We start from the raw sequence: 25,504 nt of genomic DNA, 5'->3' as shown, positions 1-25,504 counted from the left end.
AAGTAGATGACATTGGCTCGTCTCTCTCAACCCCACCTCCTGATCTCACCACTCTACCAACCACAGGTTAATCTCCTTCTCTATCCTCTTTCACCCCTCTATCTCATGATCAAGTTCTTTCTCTAATAACCTCTGCCCGACCCACCTCCTGCCCCCTTCACCCTATCCCTTCTCATCTTCTTCAGTCAATTGCTTATGATCTTCTTCCTTTCATCACCCATCCAGGCCAGAGTGACTCCCCTCCTTAAAAAAACCCACCCTTGACCCGTCTGAAGTAACTACAGACCTGTCTCTCTTCTTCCTTTTCTTTCCAAAACTCTGGAGCATGCTATCTTTAATCGACTCTCTTCCTACCTTCACCGGAACAACCTTCTCGATCCTCATCAGTCTGGTTTTAAGGTAGGTCACTCGATCGAAACTGCACTTCTTGCTGTCACTGAGCAACTCCACACTGCCAGGGCTGCCTCTCTCTCTCCTCTGTGCTCATCCTCTCAAGCCTTTCTGCAGCGTTTGACACGGTTAACCACCAGATCCTTACTTCCTCCCTTCAGGAACTAGGTGTCTCAGGTTCTGTACTTACCCTACTCTCATCCTATCTTCAAAACCAAACGTACAGAGTAACCTGGAGAGGATCTGTGTCGGAACCCTGTCCTCCAACTGCTGGGGTCCAAAGTGTCTGCCAAATGACATGTAATGTAATATTATTCTAAAACATACAATCTATCACCTCGCTTTACCAAAAACATCTTTATTCCTTTTTCTTTTTTTTTAACTCATGGACGTACACAAGTGCCATTGATCGACCCTCAGAATTTACAAACTCGGTTCATTTTTTATTGACTGGTTACAATGTCATTTAATTAAAACCCTACAAATAAAAAGTTTGGCTATTTGTTAGCGTGTAAATAATACAACATGGCTGCAAATTAGAGATGAACCTCTTACACACGTCACTGAAATGCAAAGGGTTTGAAATTCCTGTGGAACCTGCTATTGAAATTGAAATGCAACATATTTCACCAAATGCATTAATAATAATAAATAATAATAACACATTTAACAAAAGCAAAGTGTGGCATGCAAAGAATCTGCTAATGACTTAGGACCAACTAGCTCAAGCCGTGACTATACACACACACAGCACATCAGGCACTTTTCTACCTTAACGTGGCTACTCCTGATGTGTTATTTGGCAAATAAACACAAACACAAAAACACACACACACACACTGTACAGAACCAAAATAAACATACAAATTCTTTTATACAATAAAAATATTCCAAAGAAGTGGAGGACATGGATCTGTACTCTATTATTTCACCTTATAACACAGAGGAGGAGAACGGGCAAGTAAATATCACCAGTTCATATAAATTCTACAGAATAATGTCCTCTTTTTTTTATTTATTTATATCATTGTCCTGCACAGAAAAATACGACTTGCTTCATAGTGTAACAGTGTTGAGTTAGAGCGGGAGGGAGCAGGTGGGCCACTGTTCCCAGTGTCAGTCAGCTTATCAGACAGTCAGTAGCAGCCTCGGGAGAAGATCTCAGCCGTCCAGTCACAGTCTCAGCGTCTCTGTCGTCCTGCAGTCCTTTCGGCCGTCAGATCTCCGTCAGCGTGACCTTGTAGGCATCCGTGTGGCTCTCGATGTTGAGGATGAAGGTGTCTTCGTTGGAGTAGTGCTCGATGATGTTGTCGTCCATGTTCACGAGGATCCTGAGAAAACACAAATGAAGCCTCGCGTTGGTTACACTCTCTCTCTCTCTCTCTCTCTCTCTCACCGAGGCGGTCCTTCTAAGGTCGTGTTTAGCCTGCAGCCCACATCCAGAATCTGGTCTTTGGAACCAACTGTTCACATTGCCTATTGCAAATGTTCAGATCTGATCCGTGTGCGCCTATATTGACATTGTCTAGTCTAGTCTTCCACATGGATTTCTATAGTACTATAATACTACGTGAGCGACTGAGACGCTCAGACTGAAACAGATCAGTCTGAATCGCATGCGAAACCACCTCCGTATGTCGTATCCGGCTTCACGACTCTCTTCCCTCCATTATTTCTTCCTACACTGATGCTGCCTCACAATCTGCACGACTGTCATGCATTTATCACCTTTTTTACATCTGAACTCTACAGATTTGGCTCTGCACATTGCGTGGAGTTTGCTGTTAATACGTTGATACTGAAACTTAATTAAGCACCAAAGTTACCTTTTATTGTTATTATTGAGTTTCTATCAGAGTTTATCTGAATTCTTAGCTGAGTTTGTCCTGTAAGGACAGAGAAAATGATCCTTGTCGACATCAATAAACACAACACTCACTCGCCTTAGCAACACAACTCCATCACCCTAAACCCTCTCCTGCTTCCTGTGTGTCTGATAATACTATTGATACATTCAAGAAGTCACTGCTGTAAAATTGTAAAGGTTTCTGCCTGAAAGTGTCCAGTGAGAGTAAAAGTAGCTACTCTGCTTTGTCCAGGTGAGATGAGTTCATGACAGCGGCACGAGAAGCTCTGAGGGAACCAGGTGAGAGGGTGGAGTCTCCACTCTTCCTCCAGAGATTCTCCCGCTCTCATCCTCAGATCATCGTCCTCACGATCTCGCACCAGTCTGCTGATTTCAGTCTGAGAGCAGTTTCACGTCTTCCACTCACCCTTTTTTACTTTTCTTGTAGACTTTGGTTATTCTCTCCATGGGCACGCCGTACTTCTCTGATATCTGCGAGTGAATGAAGACATTTGTGTAAGTGTCCGGTGTTGTCTTCTGAAAACAAACAAACGCTCTCGCGTGTGCATGGAAAGAAAAACGTTGACTCACAGCGTCGATCAGGCCTCTGAGTGTGGGAGACTTCAGCATCAGAGCGTCAAACACCTCGTCCGACTCCTTTCTTACGTACAACAGCACTGCAGAGAAAGCATCAGTCCTCTATATTAGTTCTCTTTATATATTATTTGTACATCTGTGTGTGGAGCATATAGAGATTATTACAGTGTCGTATGGTTTTGGCTTTATGTTTTCATTATTTTATATTGTAAAATGTAGATTATATTTGATTTGTCAACTTGTTACAACATAATAACAAATGACATGTTTCCTTTTATGTATTTGGGTTAAAAAAAAACAACAAAAAAAGATTATAAATAAGTGCTGGACAAAAAGTTGAGCTTAATGTACACTAAAGCAGGGTTTCTCAATCCTGGTCCCTGTCCTGGTCCATGTTTTAGATGTTTCCCTGCTCTAACACACCTGGTTCAAATGGTCAGCTCGTTAACAAGCTCTGATAACGACCCATTTATTAGAATCATGTGTGTGTTGGAGCGGGGTAACAACCCTCTGCACACACACACACACACAGACACACACTTTAGTGAGGACCAAAGCAGCTAAACCTCCATGTTTAGTTTTTCTCCCGAGTATAAACATTTAACGCTCAGGTATCAAGCCTTCAGTTTAACGACACAAGCGTGCACGGTCCCGCTCTCTGTCTCCCTCTGTCGCTCTCAGTGGTACTGCAGCCTCACAGCAGGAGTCTGCTCTTCTTTAGGTCTTTTATATAAAGTGGCAGAGCTTCTGCATCCAGGGAAGACGCATTTTTAAGAAAAATGCCACTTTTCACATCATAAAGTTCTAGCACGGCTAGTGCTCGTCGACTCTATTGCTGCTCTGGTGAGGTTCCAAGTGAGCTGAGCCAATGAGCGTGAGCCAAAGAGAACAATGTCGGACCGTAGATCAGTTTAAGTTATAGTTTCTCAAAAAAATCCTGAAAACATGCGTTAACCTCCAACATTTAGCAAAGGAAATGTCTATAATCTCAGTATTTAACAGAGGAGTCTGGTGTAGTGAGAGACAGCGCTGCAGAAAGCCGGAGATCGTGAGCTGAATCACAACCCGTTCCGACGTATTTCAGTCACTGTCAGACAGTCTGTGCTCCGCTCATGCAGGAAGTACTGAACTCATCTCTTTAATGAACTGATTGTAATGTAACTGCTTTGACTGTCACAGCAGTTTCGTGGCGCCGTGCTATGACGACCTCGCCCATGTTGAGGAGGAGGAGGAGGAGTCGAGCCAAACTAGAACTGTATAATGGGAAAGGCAGCAGGTATGTTTTACCCACGAGTGAATGGTCAATGGTTAGATGATAAAGTGCACGTTTGAGGAGGAGTTTGTCTAACTATAGCTCTGGTGCATCATCCAACCATATTTTAGACATGCTTAAAAGACATGCTTTCCCATCTTCCCATAATACTTTACTCTCCATTAGTAATTACAGGGTTATGCAGAAGTCTTGGGACACCACCACCAGCAGCTTTGTTGTTTTTATTCATTCATTCATTCATTCATTCATTGTCTACCTCTCTATCCTCCTAGTGAGTAGCTGAAGCCAAACTTTGTTGTTGTTTTTTTTAAGTCAAATTCTGTGTTTGTTTTTATTTGAAGTGGAAAAATGTGACTGAAAGTTGGTCTGACATATTAAACTGTCAATGACTTTAACTCGCTCAAGCACATCATTAATAAACCTTTTTCACAGCAGATGTGTTTCATCACGTACAGTAATAGTCAGACAAGCACAGTAACAGTAACAAGGGAGTCAGGGGGGTGTTATTGTTCACACTTTGTATCCTGAAAACAAATCTAATCTAACCTAAGACTTTTGTACGGTGACGAGGAGAATCTGTTTGCATTAAACTGTCTTTAAACGTGATCGTTTACAACGCTCAGAGCATAAAGCAGTGAGTAAAAACCTAACATTCAAATTTCCGATGCTATAATGTAAGATTTTCAAACTGCGTGTCTGTTTTTAATCCCTGAATGTTCCTCACTGTGAGGACATTATAATTACAATATGACAACTTCATTAAAAATAACTCACTTTGTTAGCTATTTTGAAAAAAAACTGACTGTTGAATTGAGTCTTAAAATGTTTTTCTGCCGTTGATCTGCATTTTGGGATGTAATCCAGACTGGTTAAACGTGTTATTAATCAACCACAAACCAGTTTTCTATTTGGAATTGTCATAGTTTTTCTTTATTCTTTACCCTGGGATTTTTAGTCCTTTGTTTATTTAGTAGTTTTTCCTTGTGTGTGCACGGTCCTGTCTTCCCGTGCTAACGAGACTCACCTGTGTGTGTGTGATTAGTTTCACCTGCTGTGTGTGATTAGCTCTGCCTCTCCAGTCTATTTAGTCTCTGTGCTCCTCAGTGTCTCTTGGTCTGTTTGGGGTTGTGTTTCGCTTTGTTTTGCTCTGTTTTCCTTTCAGTCACTCCTGTTTTAAAGCACTTTTCTGCACCTGCATTTGGGTCCTAATGTTTGTTAAAATATCACAGTGTGATGAGTCAGTCAGAGGCTCCAGAACTTGTACTTGTATAATAAAAGATGAATTTATGTCATGACTGCATGAGTTATGTGTCAAATATAATTTGATATTAAGTCAAATAACTGCTCTAGTCTTAATTTTTATGGCCGTATAAGAGAGAGAAGCAGCTGATGGTCACATGGGAGAAGTTCTAAGCAGAATGTGTTGTTTTTTTTACCCTTTTGGCTGCTTTAAATGACAGTTTCACTGATTTCAAATCATCGTAAATGTCTGTTGTTGGCCCCTGCGTCTAAAACAGTTTGAGGCAGCTGTATGTCGGCTCTTCTTCATCAGTCATCAGTCAGTTCTCTAAACTGACTGATGAAGATGAAAAAGAAAGCAAGTAGCCGGCCATCTTGTACCTCTCTTGTGCGTCTCCTCTTTGATCTGTTTGTGAGGTGACGGACACAGGTCTTCATCCGACGGCCTGAACATCCTCTTCACCAGCACGCCGCCTCTGAAAAACAAACACGTCGACATCATATGCATTCTCTTTGCATGTGTGGTAAAGAGCGCGGCATCTGTACTTGCTGCTCATTTGCATACTTGTTTGTGAGACCCTGATGTAAATGGAAATGATTTTCCTGTTCCTGCCGATGCTCACACTCACCCTTCTCTCTCTATTTCCTCTGTGTTGAAGGTAAACACCTGGAAATGAACAGGAACATAAGAGTACTTGGTTTAATGCAGAAATGAAACAATTTGTACCAACTTTTTTTTGAAAAAACTGAAGAGATCAGGAGTGTCAAACTCAAAATTGAGTTCATTAAGGGGTTAAGGAGCAATATAAGCTTAACATTATAACAATATTCCATCATAATACCACAAAAAAGATATTTATAATGATATTTCACAGACTTTCAAAGTAAAAATGCTCGGTGTGTGCTGTAATTCACAATAAAAACATGTTTATGACGCTAAATGAATCCAAAATCAAGTAAATAATAAAAATGCTGACAACTGTATTGAAATAGAACATTTTAGAAATCTTTCAAAAACCTGTTTAAAACTAAAAATGTTATTTTATTTATTTGGCAAATAACAAACTGAATTCACCTTGTTATACCCAAATTTGAGTTCAATGGGCTTCTCTGGGAAGTCCTAAATAAATAAAGCGTGAATTCAACCACTAAAACTCCTTTTTCTGCAAGTAAATCACTATAATTTGACATATTAATCAAGAAATAATAATGTACTTTACTATTTTCTCAGTTTCTTTGTAAAAAAAAAAAGTGCACTTTTTACTATTTTAATAATTATATTTTAGAATTAAGAATATAATTTTGGTTAAAGAGTTTCTACATACTGGTGTAAAAATACTTTGATAATTACCAATGCTGTTCATTTAGAGCAGCTGTGGCTTTGGATGGTGGTCTAATACATTTGTTAAACACTGTATATTTAATATAATATTCTGATTAGAGGGGCTGCACCAGTTCAGACATGATGTGTGTGTGTGAGACGCACCTGTCCGGCCCTCTGCAGGTTACCGAAGTGAACATCAGGGATGAAGAGGACGGGCTGAGCCTCCAGGTCCGTCAAGGTCTTGAAATTAGTGGAGTCGGCCTTTTTGGGAGCAGTTATCACACCTACACCTCCGTCCTTCCCTGGAGACCAGTGAAGAAGAACAGGCAGAAAGATGGGGGAAAAAAAATCATATGATTTTTCAATTATTTAGAGAGGAGTGATAGACACTCACTGGCCACTTTATTAGGTACACCTGTTCAACTCAAATATCTAGTCAGCTAAATACATGGCAGCAACTCTGAGCATCAGAATGGAGAAGGAAGGTGATGTTAGTGTATTATTTGATTAATAGATTCCTAAATTCATGTCAATGTAAACAAGAAAGCTTTATTTCTAAATATGTTTTTAATACGACACAAAATTGTCCTGCAGCTCAAACCTTTTGACTTCTTGCGGAACAGTTTTCTCTCCTCGTCCCTGATTTTCCTCTCTGCTCCCTGCAGCAACAAAAACAACAACACAACATGTGAATAAGAAAAAGATCTGAGATCTTGTTCAAACACACAATCAGTGACCTGCACTCTGGTTATTTACAGGTGTGAGAGCTGTCGGCTCACTGTGCAGAAGACACCACTAGAGGGCGCACTGGTGTCAATGTTGAACACACGTTTATAATTCAAACATTTGCACTTACTGTCATTTATGTCAAAGACTTTCTTAATCCATTTCTGTATCATATGGATTATGCTGTTAGTTGATTATATACATATATATATATATATATATATATATATGTAAATACTTTAGGATTAAAACATTTACCAACACATGTTTACCTTTTAAAGATTCAGTAAACGACTGAAAGTGTATAATCTAAAAATAATATGCATTTTGTTAGAGGATACATGAGTCACAGCTAGAGCTGAAAAGAGATCTATGAAGTCTGTCAAAGGACACGCAATCTGCAACTGGAAATGTAATATATTATTAGATTTATTAGATTACATCATGATTGTGAAGAATTGGTCATGTGTGTTACTATACTGAATGATTTTGGCCTCAATTTTTAAATAAAACATTTTAAATGAACACCATCATGAGGGGAAAAAATGATGAAACTATAATCACATATTCTTCCTTTTAGACGACACATTTGAATCTGCTTTAAAATGACACAAAGTTACACTTCATTTTGCTACTATGAAGTTACACAAACATTTTTACACAAACACTTTTGTCACAGGTGATGCAGTGGGCGTGTTTTCCTCACCTTGTCACAGAAGACCTTGATCTGTGAATACGCTCTGTGCAGCGGTTTGTTGCTGCGGTTGTTGTAGCTGTACGTGTCGATCTGGATCATCAGAGGAAGACCCTTCACGCCTTTCTGCGACGAGAAGTCTGTGCTCAGACAGTTGACTGTGATGAAAATCTGCCCGTCAACACACACAGAAGCGGAGAACAGGGTTAAACCTTTTTCACAAAATAACCCGCACACAAAAAAAATACAATCACAAAAATGTGTTTGCAATGTTACAAAAACATAATATTCTTTGGTGGACATTTTAAAGTGGAAAAACACAGATAACATTTAATAGTCTTCTTGTTTTGCCCTGAAGCAAACCAGGAAATAGCGATATATTGAACAGCCAGCAGGGGGCGCCTCTACTGGTTACAAAAAATAACTCTGTTTCGATGGAAGTTTATGGAAAAATCAGCTTCTACTTGTCATTTCATATATAATCAGTCTTGTATAAAGTAACTTAAAGGTGATATTTGAGCAAAAGATAGTGAGTATGTGACCAGAAAATGACTTTGGTAGAAGTTGAAGTCACTTTTTTTTTATAATATTATTTAAGTAAAAGTCTTAAAGTGAATGACATTTACTGGACTTAAGTATCAAAAGTCACTTTCTGATGTAAAATGTAGTTACGTTTTAGAGGTAAAAGTATTAAAAAAAGTGTGGAGTTAGGATTGAGCCATGGTGGCTCAGTGGTAGGGCGAGTTGTCTCTCAAGTGGACAGTTGTGGGTTCAATTCCTGGCTCTGCTCGTCTACACTTAACCCCATGTTGCAGTGTGTGAATGGGTATCAAAGATCGTCAAACACTAGAAAAGCTCTATATAAATACAGACCATAATACCAAGTCTTCTTCTTCTCATTTTATTTGGTAATAACAAGTAACAAAGATAGTTAGAGGAAATGTTGTGGAGTAAAAGTAAAAGTTGCTAGAAATATAAAAAACAAAGTAAAGTACAGATACATCATCTATAACAGAACATGATGTTACTTTTGTAAGTGATATTCACATTTAGAGGAAACTAGAGACTAAATCACGGCACATATGAGTGGACACCAGTGTGACTGACAGCCGTGACTGTACGTCGGTGAGCTACACAGCATATCGTTTGCTTACAGATTCTTTTCCTGTTTTTTTTTTATATATATTTATATACATGAACACTTTTATTAGTCATAGTACACAATAATCTACCTCAAAATTCAATGCTGTGTTGGTTTTTATCCACTTGCCTAACAACGAAATTTCGTTGCAAGTTTTCACTGCTGTGTTTTCTGTGCAATGACAATAAAAGGAAGTCTAAGTCTAAATATTAACGATTTTCCCAACTGTAAATTCACCACAGACGACTTATTGTGAGTGTTTTGGTTTTTTTTAAATGATGGGTTGTGATAATATGGGACGAGTCAAAACGTGTCACACTTGTTAAATAGACAAAACGTCAACCTCTAACCTCCAAACAAGCCTGAACTGTTTCTCTTTATTGGAGCCAAACACTTTATCATGACAAAATGTTCATATCAGTTAACAATATCTGTACTATTGTGATATAATAACGTCAGTTTTGCTTCAAAGTGATTTTTAGCGACAGAAAACAACATGGAGACAATAATATATGTAATATATATGTTATATTGACATTAAAATAATGTATGTCACTATATATATATACACACATATACCTATATATACATATTTTATATATATATATATATATATACACACATATATATATATATGTGTATATATAGTATATAGTAATTGAGCCGTGCTCTTTGTTCTGAGTCTGTGCCTTTAATGAAAATCAAGTTACGTTCACGTCTATTCGAGTGGCACAATAGGCTCGGCGTGAGCACGGAACGACCTGGTCGTCGCACCTGTTCCCGCTCTGCAACAGGTACATTCAAGCTTCATCGTCACACACACATTAAAACAAAAGAGGGGGATGGAGAGAGAGAAGAAAGAAGGAAAGAAACGGAGAGAGCGAGTCAATATTGGCCGAGAGAGAAGTGTGTTTGGACGGCCTCCAGCAATGTCTTTGTCCCCGGGCTGCTATTAGAATGAAAGAGACACACACACACACACACACACACACAGAGAGTCACTCGCATTCACACAGAAATGAGGGCAAAACAAACAACAGAGGGTGGGGACAGGGATCGGTGTGTGTCGGCCCTCTGGGGCCTATGGAGTTCAAACAGTGACAAGGTTCCTTTTAAGGAGCGGCCACAAAGGAGTGGGCGACGTAAAGACAAAGAAGACAAACAGGGCAAAAGTACACAAACTGCTGCTGCTGCCGCCCACAAGTTAGACCGTCGGCAACATGAGATTTGTGTCAAATACGCCATTAAACACATTCAGACTGGTCAAACAAAACCTGTTTAATCCTGCGTTAAAACAGGTTTCTCACCAGTGGGGATGTGTTTAATTGGAATTCACTCCCAGGTCACATGAGGTTTTTATCAGCGCTGCTGTCTCTGATCTACGGCTGCAACTACCAGTTATTATCAGTTTCTATGATTAATCTTGTACTTGTTTGGTCCATAAAATGTTGAAAATCGTCGATTGGTGTATAACAAACCTGGAAATGATGATTCTCTTGAATGTCTTGTGTTGTCCACAAACCAAAATGATTCAGTTTTAATGATTTCTTTGTTAAATGGAGCAAAGAAACCTGATAATATTCATATTTAAGAAGCTTAAAACTTGTACAATTACTGAAAAACACTCAAAAATGATTCATTGATGAAAAATTATTCACTGTTCATGTCGTTGTGAGCATTCAACTTTGTGTGTTCTGTACTTTGGTTGTTCGTATTATTATATTATTATATTTTTATCGCAATGTTGTATCTGCGAAAAGTGCTATATAAATAAAATGTACTTACTCATTAGTGACGTAAAATACCTGCTAATTTGAGCGTAAAGAGAGCGTGTGATAGGTGTATGTCATGTGCAGTGTCTGTAGCTGACATCACAGTCAAAGGACGCTTCATTTGTGTCTGAGTGTGTGTGTGAGTGCGTTTGTTTGCCAAGAACTGAATCAGCACAAAAAAAAAAACCAGTCCCACGGCTTTTTCCACAAACATCCACAACAACACACCTCCAGTGTCAACCACTGACGAGCGTCATATTTGAGTGACGCACCTTTGCCTCTTCGTTGACGTCCCAGGTGAAGGAGATGGCGTTGTAGGCGATTTCCTCGATGTTCCCGATGGTGTTGAAGCTCTCCTTGTAATCGGCTGTGAGGACAAACGGGGACACGGTGTTGTGTGTCTGTGATTAATGTTTGCACAAAAAAAAGATTCTCAAACTTTTTCTACAAATATATGTGCACAAAAAAAAACAAAAACACAGTGTCTAAAGGAGAAGGATTGGTGATTAAATGACACAAGCAGGTAGCTATTGTTTGTTTGGATAAGCAATCGAATGGCACGCTTCAATTTTATAAGATAAAACCTTATCTGCTTGAGCAAACACACTCTCGGGCTTCAAAGGCAGCAGCAGTAAAGACGGGAGGTTATTTGCCTCAGCAGGTTGTTAGAGAGACACTCAGACACAGAGAGAGAGCGACACAGAGACCTGGCTGGGTCTTTGTTGACCTGCGCGAAACTAGTGGAGCCTTTAAAAATGAGTAGTTCACTGGAATGCTGTGTGTGTGTGTGTGTATGTGTGTGTGATTTCTTTACTGAATGAAAAGAATTCCAGCGACTGTGATGTCTCTGAGTTTGAGACCCCTGATTTAGAGTGTCCAATTACCAATGAGCAATGGGGATTGGGTAGCTTGCTCAGGGGAACCCCAACCCTTGACCTGGGGGGGACTCGGACTGGCAGCCTTTAGATTACAGGCCACCTTTAATTAAATTAAAAAATGTTTTTAAAATAATAAGAAATCAGTGGTCTCCAAATAAAAACCAAAGAGGCTAAAGTTTTTAAGTCATTTTAAAAAATAAGAGCCACAGCAAATGCATATTTTAAATCCTACTTGGTTATAATTTCCTAATCCATACAGTAGGGGAACATGCTCTTTTATGAACACTTGTATTAATGTATGTCTTAAGCTCATGTGTCCACCCATTACTGTCAATAAGAGTGAAGTGATTCAAGAAATCACGTCCTGGAATTGTTCTTATACTGACAGGATGAGATACAGATATGATCCAAACTGAACATCTCTGAGACGGAGGGAGGAGGAGGAAGAAGAAGAAGAGGAGGAGGAGGAGGAGGAGGAAGAGAGAGGATAGAGGATTTAACTGCTACTAAACACCACGACAGCCGCCCAGTGTCTGTGTCCACTGTGTCCGTGACCTGCTCCATCACGTCCTGGTTGTTCAGCAGGTGCACGGAGCAGAAGGACAGGCAGCAACATAATGCTAAATAACCCCCATTCAAATCGCATCCATTCAGGTGTCCCCTCCCCCCTCAAACCCCCGTCTGATAAACCCTCCACCGCTATTCAAATCAGCTCTCTGGTTCAGGTTACAGGCCGCGTCCAGCTACAGGCAGAGTGGAGGGTCTGTCATCTGACCCCAACCCCCCGACATGAATTAACCCCAACCCTCTGTTCACAAGTTTCCTCAGACATTTTCTTCCTTCCACGTCACTCGAAATCTCAAGCGTCACAATCGGCTTTAGTTTGAATATCACTCTTCAAAACAGAGACTGGAAATTCATGATTACCCTACAATAATTCCTGTTCTTCAGCCCAAATCTCGGCCCTTTACAATATTTTAAACAGAGAACATAGTCACTGTAACCTTAAAGTCCATGTAAAGTGATAAAGAATATATTTTCTGACTTTGTCACCGCACAGGAAAAGGCTTTAAAGTATTTCCTTTAGTGACTTTAAGTGATTGATTTGCCTGATTATTGCTGCCTTGTGCATTGTTCTTTATCTATACCAGAGGTCCCAAAGTTAAGGCCCCTTAATATCAAGTTACTTATTAGTTTTTGTGACTTATAGATTCATTTTGCATCATACACATGTGTTTTTCAATTGTGAGCTGTATAGTGTATGTCGTTCCGTATTGGAAAAAACACTTTTATTTTGAAATTCTGTGGAAAAATCACCACAAATATAATTATTGCGATATCACAAGTGAATATCGTGATATAAATCTAGTCCTGACGAGACTCATCTATACTATCTCTTTAGGTTTGCACAATATTATCAATACGATATCGGTATCGGCAGATATTGGCTTTAAAGTGTATTATGGGACATTGGTAAACACGCCGATATTACTAATGATTAAAACAGTAGCCTGAATAAGCTGCTACCTCCTTCACTGCTATGCTAGCGCCCTCTACAGCTATAACTAATTATGTTTATTTATTTATTGTTGATTATCGGCCCACGCGCTCCCGTTATATCCCGATATATCGGATTTCCGCAAAAAGTCAGATCCCTAGAGTCGTGTTTTCTGATATTTGTCGTTAACTTGGTTGACCTATATTCACGTATATGATATTGCTAGATCTCACTCAATTTTAGTGAGACTTGAATAAAGCAAATAAAGGTTTAATAAAAACACTGCACCTATCATCAGTAGAACAGCCTCTTTTCATCACTCATCACTCCATCACTCATGCAGCAGCTCCATTAGTTACCAATCACATTTTGCATTAATCACAAAATTCTTTTTACTTTTAAGGTCAATTATATCCTGTTCTGATCTCATATTACCACACACATCCATACTTTAAGGACATCATCGTCCACTCATCTCACTGTTCCCCCTCGTAGGTCTGACCACTCTGAAGGCCAGAGCCTCCAGTTACTCTGGAATTCATTGATTCTCTTTCCACCTCCGACTGTTTTGCTCTAAATTCACATAATCTTATATTGTTTTAAATGTACTGATTACTATTAATTAAATGAACACATGAATGCTAAACAAGCTGGATGTGAAAACTGACTGAGGTGAACAAGACAACACACTTTGTGCAGGATTTTGAGAGCTGGGTTATATCTTTTAAATAAAACTGATGCTGTCATAGTTTGCAGTTACATAGCATGTTGCTATGACTGCGGTATTTACTGACAGATAGTGAACTGCAGTTTGTGGTCTTATGTGGGACTGGGTTACATGTCAAACTGGTTCTTGTTCTTGATTGTTCAGCATCCTTGTTTTTTCATGCTAAGCTAAGCAGACTGTCTTCATGAGACACATTGATGCCATTTAAAAAACAAATCTCAAAATACTCCTTTAAGAGATAACAAAAAAAGAACATTTAGGAGCCAGGACATGTACAAATATGTCCACATGCATACAGCAGGTTTAAAAGAAACAGCAGATTTAATATTTGTTGAGTAAAATTTAAAAAAGAAAAGACCAAACCTGCTAAAGACACTGGTGCTTTTCCTGTCATAAATTTACTAGCAATAACTTCATCATTTTTAGTATGGAAATAATGCAGTTCCTTAGTGCTGTGAGTTTGTGTTGTCATATTTTTTTAACCCAAAATACGCACATTTGTCACTAAAAGTAAATCATAGTACAAGCAAAGCTCATAGGGAATCAATATAAATACTAATGACATCATAATGACACGTTTAAAACACAGAGTTGTCTATTTCCGCCTTAGATGAATCTTTCGATGACCTCACTGACAACACGTAAAGATGTGTGTGAACTGCCGGGTGACGACTTGTCCGGGTTCACTTAATATAGACCATGAAAATCCAGATCTAAACTGGGCAAGAATCCATTTCAACAGACCAGGGTGAGCCAAGGAAACACAGGGGCCAGCATTCCTCTCCCTGTCCCAACAAGCTGTGTGCAAGCGTATGAGTGTATGTGTGTGTCTGTGTGTCTGTGTGTCTTCCATCCACCCCATGACTCTCACATACCTCTGAATCTCTGCCTGTAAACAGGCCCCAGCTTGTCAGATGCAAACTGCCGACCAGCTTCTCACACACACACACACACACAAGCTGTAGAAAAGATTGGTTCGCATTCAAATCCGTCAACCGAAAAAAACACAGAGCGACATAAAGGTCAAATGTGTTGTGATATGATTGTGAAGCGGCAGCAGATCCACACACACACACACACACACACATGCACACACACACACATGCACACACACACCCTGTTGGAGTGGAGTGTTCTCACAAATAAGTGTTTTACTCAGTGATTCAAGCATTGTAGAGGAGATTACAGGACTTATGCTGTGTGTTGCAGCAACATCTTGACTTTTAAAGATTAAGGTGTGTGTGTGTGTGTGTGTGTGTGTGAGGACGATGGTGGGTGACTGAGCAGCCCGAGGCAGACAGCTGGGTGGGGGCTTGTTTGCACTCACTTTGGTCATGCCTTGTTTATTAGCTGAGGACATTCCGGCATTCACACCAGCATCAATCTGTCACCAGCTTCTTACTGTGTATGCGTTTTCATTCATTCATTTTCGACTGTTTCTGACTTAACTGTTGTGTGTAAGCATGTAAACGTGGACACTTTGGAGGGAGGGGGGAGCGAGGCGGCGGGGAGGTCTTACCGATGTCCAGGACTCTCTGTTTGGCTGTGTGCTGCCGCGAGTGCCAGTACTTCCAGTATTTAAGCTGCTCGTCCCGGTTCTTGTCCTCGCTGAACACCACCATTATCACACTCTGAAAACAGCGGATAGGACACGTTCAAGAGGAATGCTGCAGCTGGTATACGGGACTAAGACAAATCCCGTTTAAAACTTCTTGTCTATATTGTGCCCATTTTTTCCACTATTTGTAATGTGTCGTTGAACTCTGGGAACTGGGTTCAGTCATTCTCCAGAGTTTAATGATGAATGCAGAGAGACATTCTCTAAGTTTGATGTGTTCACAACCGCAAGAGAATGTGCACATCACCTAGATCAGGAGGTGACGCCTGACATGAGCATTCAGGAGGACAGACATTTGCTATGTGGAGCTTTTTTTTTTTTTTATGTTTGCTTAAAAGAATCTGGAAGGTTACAAAAAATGTTCATGGTGACAAGAACATTTGTACGCTTACATACAGGGATTTTTCCAAACTTTAGTGCATGTCTGCTCTAGAATTATCATCAAAAACAACCTTTCACACTCATCAAATCCATGGTTTTGTGGACATAATCATCTGGTTTGCTGGCTGAAGCTCACCAGGAAGTAAGAATATACCGAATAACCACCAGGGGGCGTAACATGAACTCAGTTTGAAGTCTATGAGGAAATGAACCCACTTCTCACTTCATTTACAACATCAGGCCACAATTTCATGAAGAGTTAATGGTCTCAATCACTAGTTTTGGGTCTGCTTCAATAAAACATGACGTCAAGTTTATAAATTATGTTCCCATTTTGAGGAAAAAAGATTGTAAAATAAGGAGTGGACAGACACAAATGTAGGAATTTCCAGTTGCAAGACCGCAACCTGGTCCTGGTGCCAGTCACATCGTAAATTCAGAATTTTATGAGTGACGCCTCGACCAGTTGCCTCTTGGTTTTACTAAATAAACGCGCGTTCTACAGGTCCGGTTAGTTGTTGTAGTGTCGAACATAGTCCTCAGCACTTGTGAGTGACTGCAGTCATGGAAAAGTAGTGAAATAACAAAACTGGGGAGACAGAAATGGCCGACTCACCCGCACTTTGCTGATAGGGTGACGGAGGCGGTTGTTGGTGCTGAGCTCGTTGAGCGTCACGGCGTAGAACTGGCCTTTGTTCAGGTACGTCATTGGTCCCTCGCCCTGTTTCTGACGCAGTGAACGAGTGGCGTCCAGCGTGTAACGGAAGTCACTGTGTACACACACACACACACACACACACACACACACACACACACAGGGGTGACGTTAATTTGGCAAATGTTTACATTCACTGTATTTGCGCCGAGTCATTGTACCGTCAGCGACTTACACTCTCTCCTGATGAAATAAGAAGTCATCTGCAGTCAGAGAGGCAGGAGTGTGGTACTTCTGTAGAGAATGCAAAACAGCAGTGTTACACAACACTGGGAATGAGAACAAAAACACACTGTATGCTCAGCATTTAGATTCCCATAAATTAAGGGTCAGAACAACAGTGTTGGGAGTTCTTGACGTGACAAGCTCAACAATGAACCTTTGGACTCGGTGAATCATATTTAAACGTAGCGTGGCGGCTCCACCCAGCATATTCTCCTGTATGAGTTGTGTTTTTACCATGACCATATACTGTATATTCAGATGTGGTTTGGAGAGGTTGATACAAGAAGGATAATAAAAGTAGAGACAAGCAGTCAGACAGTGAAAACCTCTGCCAAGGCCGCTCAGTATTATTATCCAGATCACCAGCAAAATATAATCATTTCTTCCTCGAGTCTTAGCGTAAATCACCCAGAATGGAATCAAAACATGTTCTTTAGAACACCTAAATTTACCAAAATGCTTTTCCACTACATAGCACTGCCTCACACACACAAACTAGTGTCTTGTAAAGCTGCTGTTTTGTACTGAATCATTAGAATCAGTTCATTAAAAGTCTTCTTTAACAGATCTACAGTTCGCCGCTTTGATTCTTGTGTCTCTTCCTGTGACGTCACTCAGTGGCCGGCAGTCTGACGACGTCACGCATCGTGTCAGCTCAGCTCACGTGGAATCTCGTCCGAGGAGGTAGTAAAAAAAAAAGTACCAGGTACTATCGTTAATGGAAAAGCAAAATAACCAACGCGCTAGTGGAAAAGCGCCATTCATTGGAGCTGCGTGGTGAAGGAAACAGCAACAGGGAGTGTTTGCTTGCTGTTGTTTTCAATATCAGACAATCACATTATCGAGAAGCCAAACTCATGAATGTGATTCAGATTTGAATGTGAAATCCTACTGTTTATTTTCACTGAGTGCTTCTTGGTGCTTTCAGACATGAAGTTGTCTCGCTTTATTAGCACTGTGCGCTTCTTCCACCTCCCCTGCTTCCCCCTCAGTCATGGTGCATCACTGAGTGCAGTGCAGGAATGTCGGCAAATACTGATAAATACTGATAATAAGAGAGAGACTCGTGTGCAGCTGATAAGCTTAAACAACATCACGTGAACTCATTTTACAATGGTTTGAATGGTTGAGTCACTATTTTGAGTGTATGTTTCCTTTAGGTTAATAACAGAGTGTCTTCCTCTCTCACCCCGTCTCTCTCCTCTTCATACGGACTGTCAGGTGGACTCTGCTGGTCTTCTTTCACATACGAGCTGTGACTGACGGTGGTCACCTCATACGGACCCTGTTCGTAGATCACCCTGGACTGCTCTTCTCCCTCCGGCCTGTAGTGAACGGTGGGCACCGTCGTGAAGACGGGCGTGTACGCCTCGGCCTTCACCACGGCCCCGGACACGGCGCCCGTCCCCGTCGAGCCGCTGAACTGCTCCCGTTTGGCCTCCTGGTGCTCGGTGTTCAGGGACAAGTTGACGGGGACAGATTTGAGCACCTGAACTCGATTGTCCACCGTCTCCACCGCCTCACCTTGGCTGGTGGGGTTGCTCTGCAATGTTGTCCTGAACAAAAAAGGAACCGATTAAAACTTGTATTTTTTATCAACGTGTGTTGAAGTTGTGTTGAAGTTTCTCAAGGAGTACAAGAAAATCTAGCGTGAGCTCATGAAACTTTCTGGTGAGCAGCATGTTTTTTTGCCCTTGATCCGTTAGGGCAGGCGTCTGCAACCTTTAATATGGAAAGAGACATTTTTGTCCCTTCTCCACGCAAATAAATAAAATGAATCTGCAGAGATTAAGAGGTGTTCAGCCCTAGATCCCTGCGTTAAGGGGCTCCATAAAATACAGTTAAAAGACACATTTAAAAAAGCATTACTAGCATTAGCAGTCTTAACATCCTTGCAGGAATATCAAATATGTATTAATGCTCAGACTCAGCAACACATGCACTAATTAGCCCTAATTACTTGCCCTAATTACTTACCCTAATTACTTTGAACAATGTTAAAAATTAATTTTGTTTCAGATGATATACTGTTTATTATTTTTTTAGTAGTTCAAGTTTTTGGGGTACAACTTGAAAAAGTTTTTTGTGGGATTGTTTTTGTGGGGAATTCCATTGGAAAGGAATCTGAAATTTTAACCTAGTTTTAATCCCTTTTAATCCTCTAAAATAACCACTTATTTAGTCCTACTTTAATCATGTTAAAATGAAAGCACCACAGCTCGTACGTTTTATGTTTGTGTTCAGTTTGAGTCTTTTTGGGGTGTTTGTTAACAATACACAGTATATAAAATATCATCAGCCCTCTTTAATATTGTGTTGCTTTCCAGTGAAATCATGTCTGTAATTCTACACCAGTGTTAAATAAATGGACAACTATTTCAGCAGAACAAGGAAATGTAGTAGTGTTTCACAAACTACAGATCAGTTACATTTTTTTATTAACCAGCAGAGAGAAAGAGAGAGATTAATATCATGAAATATTTGTTCATATCTGGAGAGATTTTTAGCGGCATCAGTCCGGCCTGAGCTTCTTTCATTACGTGTGAGTGATTCAGGAAAAACAGGAATATCACCCACATGCATTCTCTCTCCCTGTTATCCTCAGCACACGCTTCTTTGTCGTGTAAACTGTCGTGTTATTAGGAAAAACTGAACATCATTCATGTTAAATTGTAATTTATCATGCTTGCCACAAGTCAAACATGTTCTGCAGGTATTTAGGATTGAGCTGCTCAGTGGTTCTCTGTGTGTGTGCATGTGCGACCTTCACTGACCTCTTCTCCTGTTCCTCTGTAATTTCAGCAACTTTGGGAACTGGCAGGAGTCTCTTTTCTTTCGGCACCTGAGAGGTGAAAAGGGGCAACATCAACATCATCAGCACACGTCACGCAATGGATTATTCTCATCATCGATTAATCTGTCGATTATTTTTTGTTTCCCAGACCTAGAAATGATGACCTTCTCAAATGTTTTGCAGCTTTGTCCACAAACCAAAATGAATCATTTTCAATGATTCCTTTGTTACATGGAGCAAAGAAACCAGAAAACATTCACATTAAAGAAGCTGAAAAAACACTCAAACCGGTTAATCGAGTATCAAAATAGATGACAATCAATTTAGTAATCGATTAATAATCAAATAATTTGTTGCAGCCCTAAATGGATGTTCTACTAATCTGATGCATGTTCATGTCCCTCCAGTGGGAAAATTGCTGTGTCGTTTTCTATATCTAAAAACTAAAGTCTAAAAGCGAGTAGAACAATAAACACAAATTAAAAGCATGTCAGTCTGGGCAGATCCATCTGTCCATGCTCATTTGGTGGGAGGAGCTTAAGACAGAGAGCCCCCCCATCCCAAAGCGTAAGGATTTTAATAGCAGTGGTACTGGATCAGCACAGTCTATATGTACATGTGTTGCTGGGCAACATATTTAACCAAATATCTTCTCACGGCAGCATGTGAATGGGAAAAACAACTTTGAGTGCTCATCAAAACTAGAGAGGCATTAGTCCTTTATCATTAGCATCCAAATCTGTGGTGCATCAAAGTAAATCTCTGAAAAAGTGTCACTTAATCTTGTACAACGTTGTAATCCACTGAATAATATTATACTGTCACACTTCCTCGCTCACAAAAGCTTGTTCAGCTCTAAGTGAGTCTGTCGTGCTCGCCATGACAAGAGGAGGAGACGGGCGGATGTGAACCTTGTAGTAGTCGTAGAGGAGGCCCAGAGCGTTGGCGCTGTCCTCGTCCCCGTTGATGCTCATCATGGCCTTGGTGGCAGCAGTCAGTGGGTTCTCCAGGTACGACCTCCATGCCTCGTCCTCGCTGGTGTACGCCCGGCGCACGGCGGGGAAGGAGCTCTCGTTGGGGACCACCACCACCAGACGTTTACTGACACACACACAAAAATAGATTTTATTCCTTTATCCACAGGTTTTAATCCATGTCTTTTCTCTTATGCTGCTGTTTTCAATTTTTCTAATGCATTATGTTAATCTATTAACACTGATTTATATTCTGTTTCATCATTGTTCCACCTACTTAAGAAATGTTAAGTTTTTAGGCCTCATGGCCGACTCTGTCTGTCGCTGTTTAACTAAACCAACAAATAAATTAAGTAAAATGTCAGTGCCTGAATAATTTTTTTCACCTCCTGGTGATTAAAAAATACAAAATTCTTCTGTCAGAATATTACAAAATCAACATTTCTTTATCAATTATCCAAAAATCTTCAGCACATACAGCTGTAGCATTCATGCCTGTGTGTGTGTGTGTGTGTGTGAATGGATTGTTGTTGGCCCACTTAAGTCGAGATCACAGACCAGCTAAACACACAGTGTTGTCACAACACCTATTTGAACTCAGCTTTTACCACAGGAGGCTCTGAGTGTGTCAACCCAGGACTTAGAGGAGGTTGTAGAACAAATGACATCGGCATCTTGTCACACCTTTATGAAAACAGTCATAAAAGGCGTCTGTGATTATGTCGCAGCCACATTACAAGTTCATTTTCCCTTTGGCTTGTGATCGCACTCTGAAAAGAAAGGAACCGTGATTACTTTACCAAAAAAGAAGGAGGTAGAAACTTGGGGGTTTTGTCGAGCCGTGAATTTAAACGGAAAACAAGCGATGTCTTTCTTTTCCTGTCTTGACACAAAAGTGTTTCCCAGACAAATAAAACGCCGCCCCAGTCTCTGATGTCATCGTGGTGTAAACCTCCTGAGCGAAAGATGTAAGGCAAGAAAAGAGGAAGCACAGGCAACAGCAGGGAGACTCCGTCCCACCACGTCTGCCTTAGATCATCACGTCATGTGTCTATTTTTAATCTGATGTGATGTGGTTGAGGACTGTCTTTACGCAGACTTAAGTTGTGCACATGCAGATACTCTTAAAGACTTCAGGCATATGCATGAAACAGGGACACAACTACTCACAAAGCATAAAATGCAAACATGGCATCAGCTTTGACCTCGAAGGTCAGCGAATCAAACTTCTTCTCACATCATGTGACCGACCACACAGCAGCTGCCGTGTACAATAAGTACAGTAAAGTGTTAAAGGGCCACAGGCAATGGAATACATTCAAGTGATTGTGTTTGTATTTAAAAAACGACAACAACAACAACAACAACAACCTAACGCTGTTGGATGTGCCACTGTGTGCAGACACCTGCTGCTTCCACAGCAGCGCTGATGCGGGACGCATTAAAACAGCAACACGGCACAATCACTGAGAAATTAGCTTTTATTTTTTAATTATTTGACTTATCTCAGTCCCATATATATATATATATATATATATATATATATATATATAAAAACAATACATGTATGGGTGGATAAATATGTATATATACGTTAGGAATCACTGCCTTGCACTGATCTGCCATTATTAAAAAAATATCTTAAAAACTATTTTACTACTTTTCATTCTCTCTGTCAAGACACCACTGCTATTTCTGATATTTAATACTATTAAAATGAATTGAATTCATCTGTAAGTGGAATTCTATTATATTCTGTCATAGAATAGAAAATAAATGTAGTTTGTGGGCATTAAAGATAATGATAATGATTGTCTCCAGGACTGGGGCGATTATTCGATTAATCGATTATTAATCGATGACTAAATTAATCGTCACCTATTTTGATAATCAATTAATCAGTTTGAGTGGGTTTTTTTGTTTGTTTTTTTAAATCAAAACACTATTTGAGATTTTTTTTTTGATAAAATATGACATCCTCATTTCCAGGTTTGGTAAACACTGTTACAAACTTAAGTACTCGATTAATCGAGAAAATAATAATAAAGCTCCATTTGTCTCAGTTGCTGTAACTATATCTATAATATGATCAAAAAAAAACTGAAAATGAAAGGAACTGAATACAGATTGTATTCTATTCCACAATCATATTATATTATAGAATAGAAATGAAATGTAGTGTTTGGACATTTAAGAAAGCAATGATAGTCTCTGTTGCTGTAACTCTGTTACTATGATGTAACATTCAATGTTACATCATAGTGTAATGCTGTAATTGTATATAAAGCCTATAGAAACACTATAGTGTTACAAACCACCGCAGTTCTTACGCAACACAACCATAAAATCAGATCCCGAAGGCCTAAAATATGAAAAAGGTGCAGTGCAATGCAATGTAAAGGTCAGGCCTCAGACGCTTTCAATTTGCACAAACTGGATGAATCATAAAAAGTGCAGTCCTTGCACCTTGCATGTTTTCACAGTCCCATCAGTCAAAAATGGCGAATTCAGCTCTAACGACGGCGCCAAGTCATCTGTGTGTGTGTGTGTGTGTGTGTGTGCTGCAGCAGGCCTGCAGGAATGATCCAGTCTGAGACATGAATCTAAAGAATCCTGCAGCATCACACACGCACACAAAAACACCCAAACTCTCCTTTCACACTAAACAGACGCACTGACACATTCAAGGCAGACTGTGTGTCGATTAACGACTAAAAACAAAAGAGTTGTTGGAAGAAGAAGAAGAAGTAGAAGAAGGAGAAAAAAAAGAGGGTAGTTTCCTGTGAAGTTGAAATGATCAAAGATCCTCTCTCCGCTGCCTCGATCACTTACTTGTCTGTCTCCTGTGACATATTCTGCTTCCTCTCCGAGCCTTTCCTTGTGAAACTGGACTTTCAGGTCGGAGCAGGTAACAGAGTGAATGAGTTGCCAGAAGTTGGTCTACAGGTAAGTCGACTTTTCTCGCCCCGCTTCGTCTCTCCCTCTCTCCCTCTCTCTTCACCACACCTGGCAGGTAAAGTCTCTCACTCACTCACTCCTCTCCTCCTTTATGTTCAATTAAAAAGAAAAAAAATAACAATATTCACACAAACATCAGCATATGCTGCCATTACTTATATGTGCCTTGGCTCGCTTTAATGGCAGCGCGTCAACTTTGCGCGGAAATTCTTTCACTGGGAAAAGAAGAATAAAGTGAAGGCGAGCGTGGGGCTGACGATGGGGTTCGCGCTGATTGGCCGCCGCCGCGCGAGCGGGAGCTCTGATTGGCTGCCGAGTCACAGAGAGGCAGGTATACGTGAGGCCCACCTCACCTGCGAGAGAACAAGGCACAGACAAGCAGTGACTCAGAAAACAGGAAAACGCTGCAGCAACAGCATCACAGGGCCGCTCCTACACTATATATGGACCCTCTTATGATGCAATAATTTTTGATCAACAATCTCTGCAGCTGCGTGTATGAATGACACTGTAGTTCTATAAACATGTCATAACTGATTCAGAACTGTCCTGTCTAAACTTAGAACTCCATCTTGTCCTTTCTCTCCTCCCTTCCTCTCCTGTCCCCCATTTTTCCTTTCACCCCAACCTGTCTTGGCAGATAGCTGCACATCTGGTTCCGTCAGGGGGAGTTTTTTTTTCTCCACTGTCTAGTGTTTGCTCATTGTTGGGTTTCTCTTCTCTCTATAATATTATGAAGGTGTTTGCCTTACTGAAACCACACACGTTTAAAGATATTATATGTTACTTCTCTGGGTCAAAATATCTAAAATCAACAGCTCTAATGTTCCCAGTGTTTCACCTCATGTCAGCCGGGATTCATTGCAGCTCCTTACTGTATGTTATATATATATTTTAATACTGATACAGAGCTGAAAGGCTCATCCGAAATATTAAAAAAAAATGGATGTAATCTGAATACCAGAAAGAACCATTTCTCAGGGTGAACTACATGACTTTCGCCTTTTCTCGTGAGAGTCTAGTCTTTGTTTCTGGTGTCTAGTTTTTATTTTTATTGTTAAACAAGAACATTATCTATGAAGACCCCTAAAGGGAGAAGCCGAAAGAAGAAGAAGAAGAATATTAAAAGCTATATTCACTAACTTGAAGTTTAAACCCATGTTGGAAATGATAAAGACAATTTAAATAATATTCAAGCTGGAAAAATGTGAAACACCAGTTTTGAGTTATTTTAATATAGACTAAATATGTACATGTTGTAAACATCACAATGATTGACAATGATTTAGCAATACAGGCAGACACACACACACTTCATATGGATAAGGGAAGTATTGGCACTGTTTTTTTCCCACTTCACACATTTATGCTCATATCAGGTTTTCTAGAGCGTGATGTCACTTTCTGTCCCATGTAGAGGCGTTTCCCCCCGTGTGCGTGGGTTTTCTCCGGGTTCTCCGTGTTTCCTCCAAAAACAAATACAGATTTGGGGATGAGGTAAATTGGACACTCTAACATCTGTGAATTTCAAGTTTCAAAACTGCTGTTCAAATGGCAAGGGTTTCCCCAACAGAAGTGGACTACATCTATGTTTTATATCCAGTGAGTATGAATTACACTAAACTATTAAAAAAAAAGAAGTAAAATTTGCAAAAACCTGTGAACGTTAAATGCTTTTGGTGGATGGACAGATGGCACAATGATGAGACGAGATGACCTCACAGTCACACACAA

At 40.1% G+C, this 25,504-nt stretch overlaps 1 protein-coding gene across 1 annotated transcript; it reads right to left on the bottom strand.

The window, feature by feature from the left end:
* Positions 1 to 732: 732 nt before the first annotated feature.
* grhl2b (grainyhead-like transcription factor 2b) lies at positions 733 to 23,993 on the bottom strand. Its single transcript, XM_058618491.1, has 16 exons — positions 23,645 to 23,993; positions 20,750 to 20,939; positions 19,819 to 19,886; positions 18,234 to 18,600; positions 16,995 to 17,053; positions 16,721 to 16,874; positions 15,625 to 15,736; positions 11,275 to 11,369; positions 8,102 to 8,260; positions 7,271 to 7,328; positions 6,832 to 6,971; positions 5,975 to 6,012; positions 5,727 to 5,821; positions 2,828 to 2,913; positions 2,664 to 2,728; positions 733 to 1,721 (listed from the first exon to the last, which is right to left on the bottom strand). Exons 1-16 carry the CDS (start codon positions 23,662 to 23,664, stop codon positions 1,607 to 1,609), a joined length of 1,821 nt encoding a protein of 606 aa, XP_058474474.1. The 5' UTR covers positions 23,665 to 23,993; the 3' UTR covers positions 733 to 1,606.
* Positions 23,994 to 25,504: the final 1,511 nt, after the last annotated feature.

This window comes from Solea solea, chromosome 20, assembly GCF_958295425.1.
Source record: "Solea solea chromosome 20, fSolSol10.1, whole genome shotgun sequence".
Classification (NCBI taxonomy): domain Eukaryota; kingdom Metazoa; phylum Chordata; class Actinopteri; order Pleuronectiformes; family Soleidae; genus Solea; species Solea solea.
Note: the sequence above shows the minus strand (reverse complement) of the source record. Positions and strands in the feature narration are given on the sequence as shown.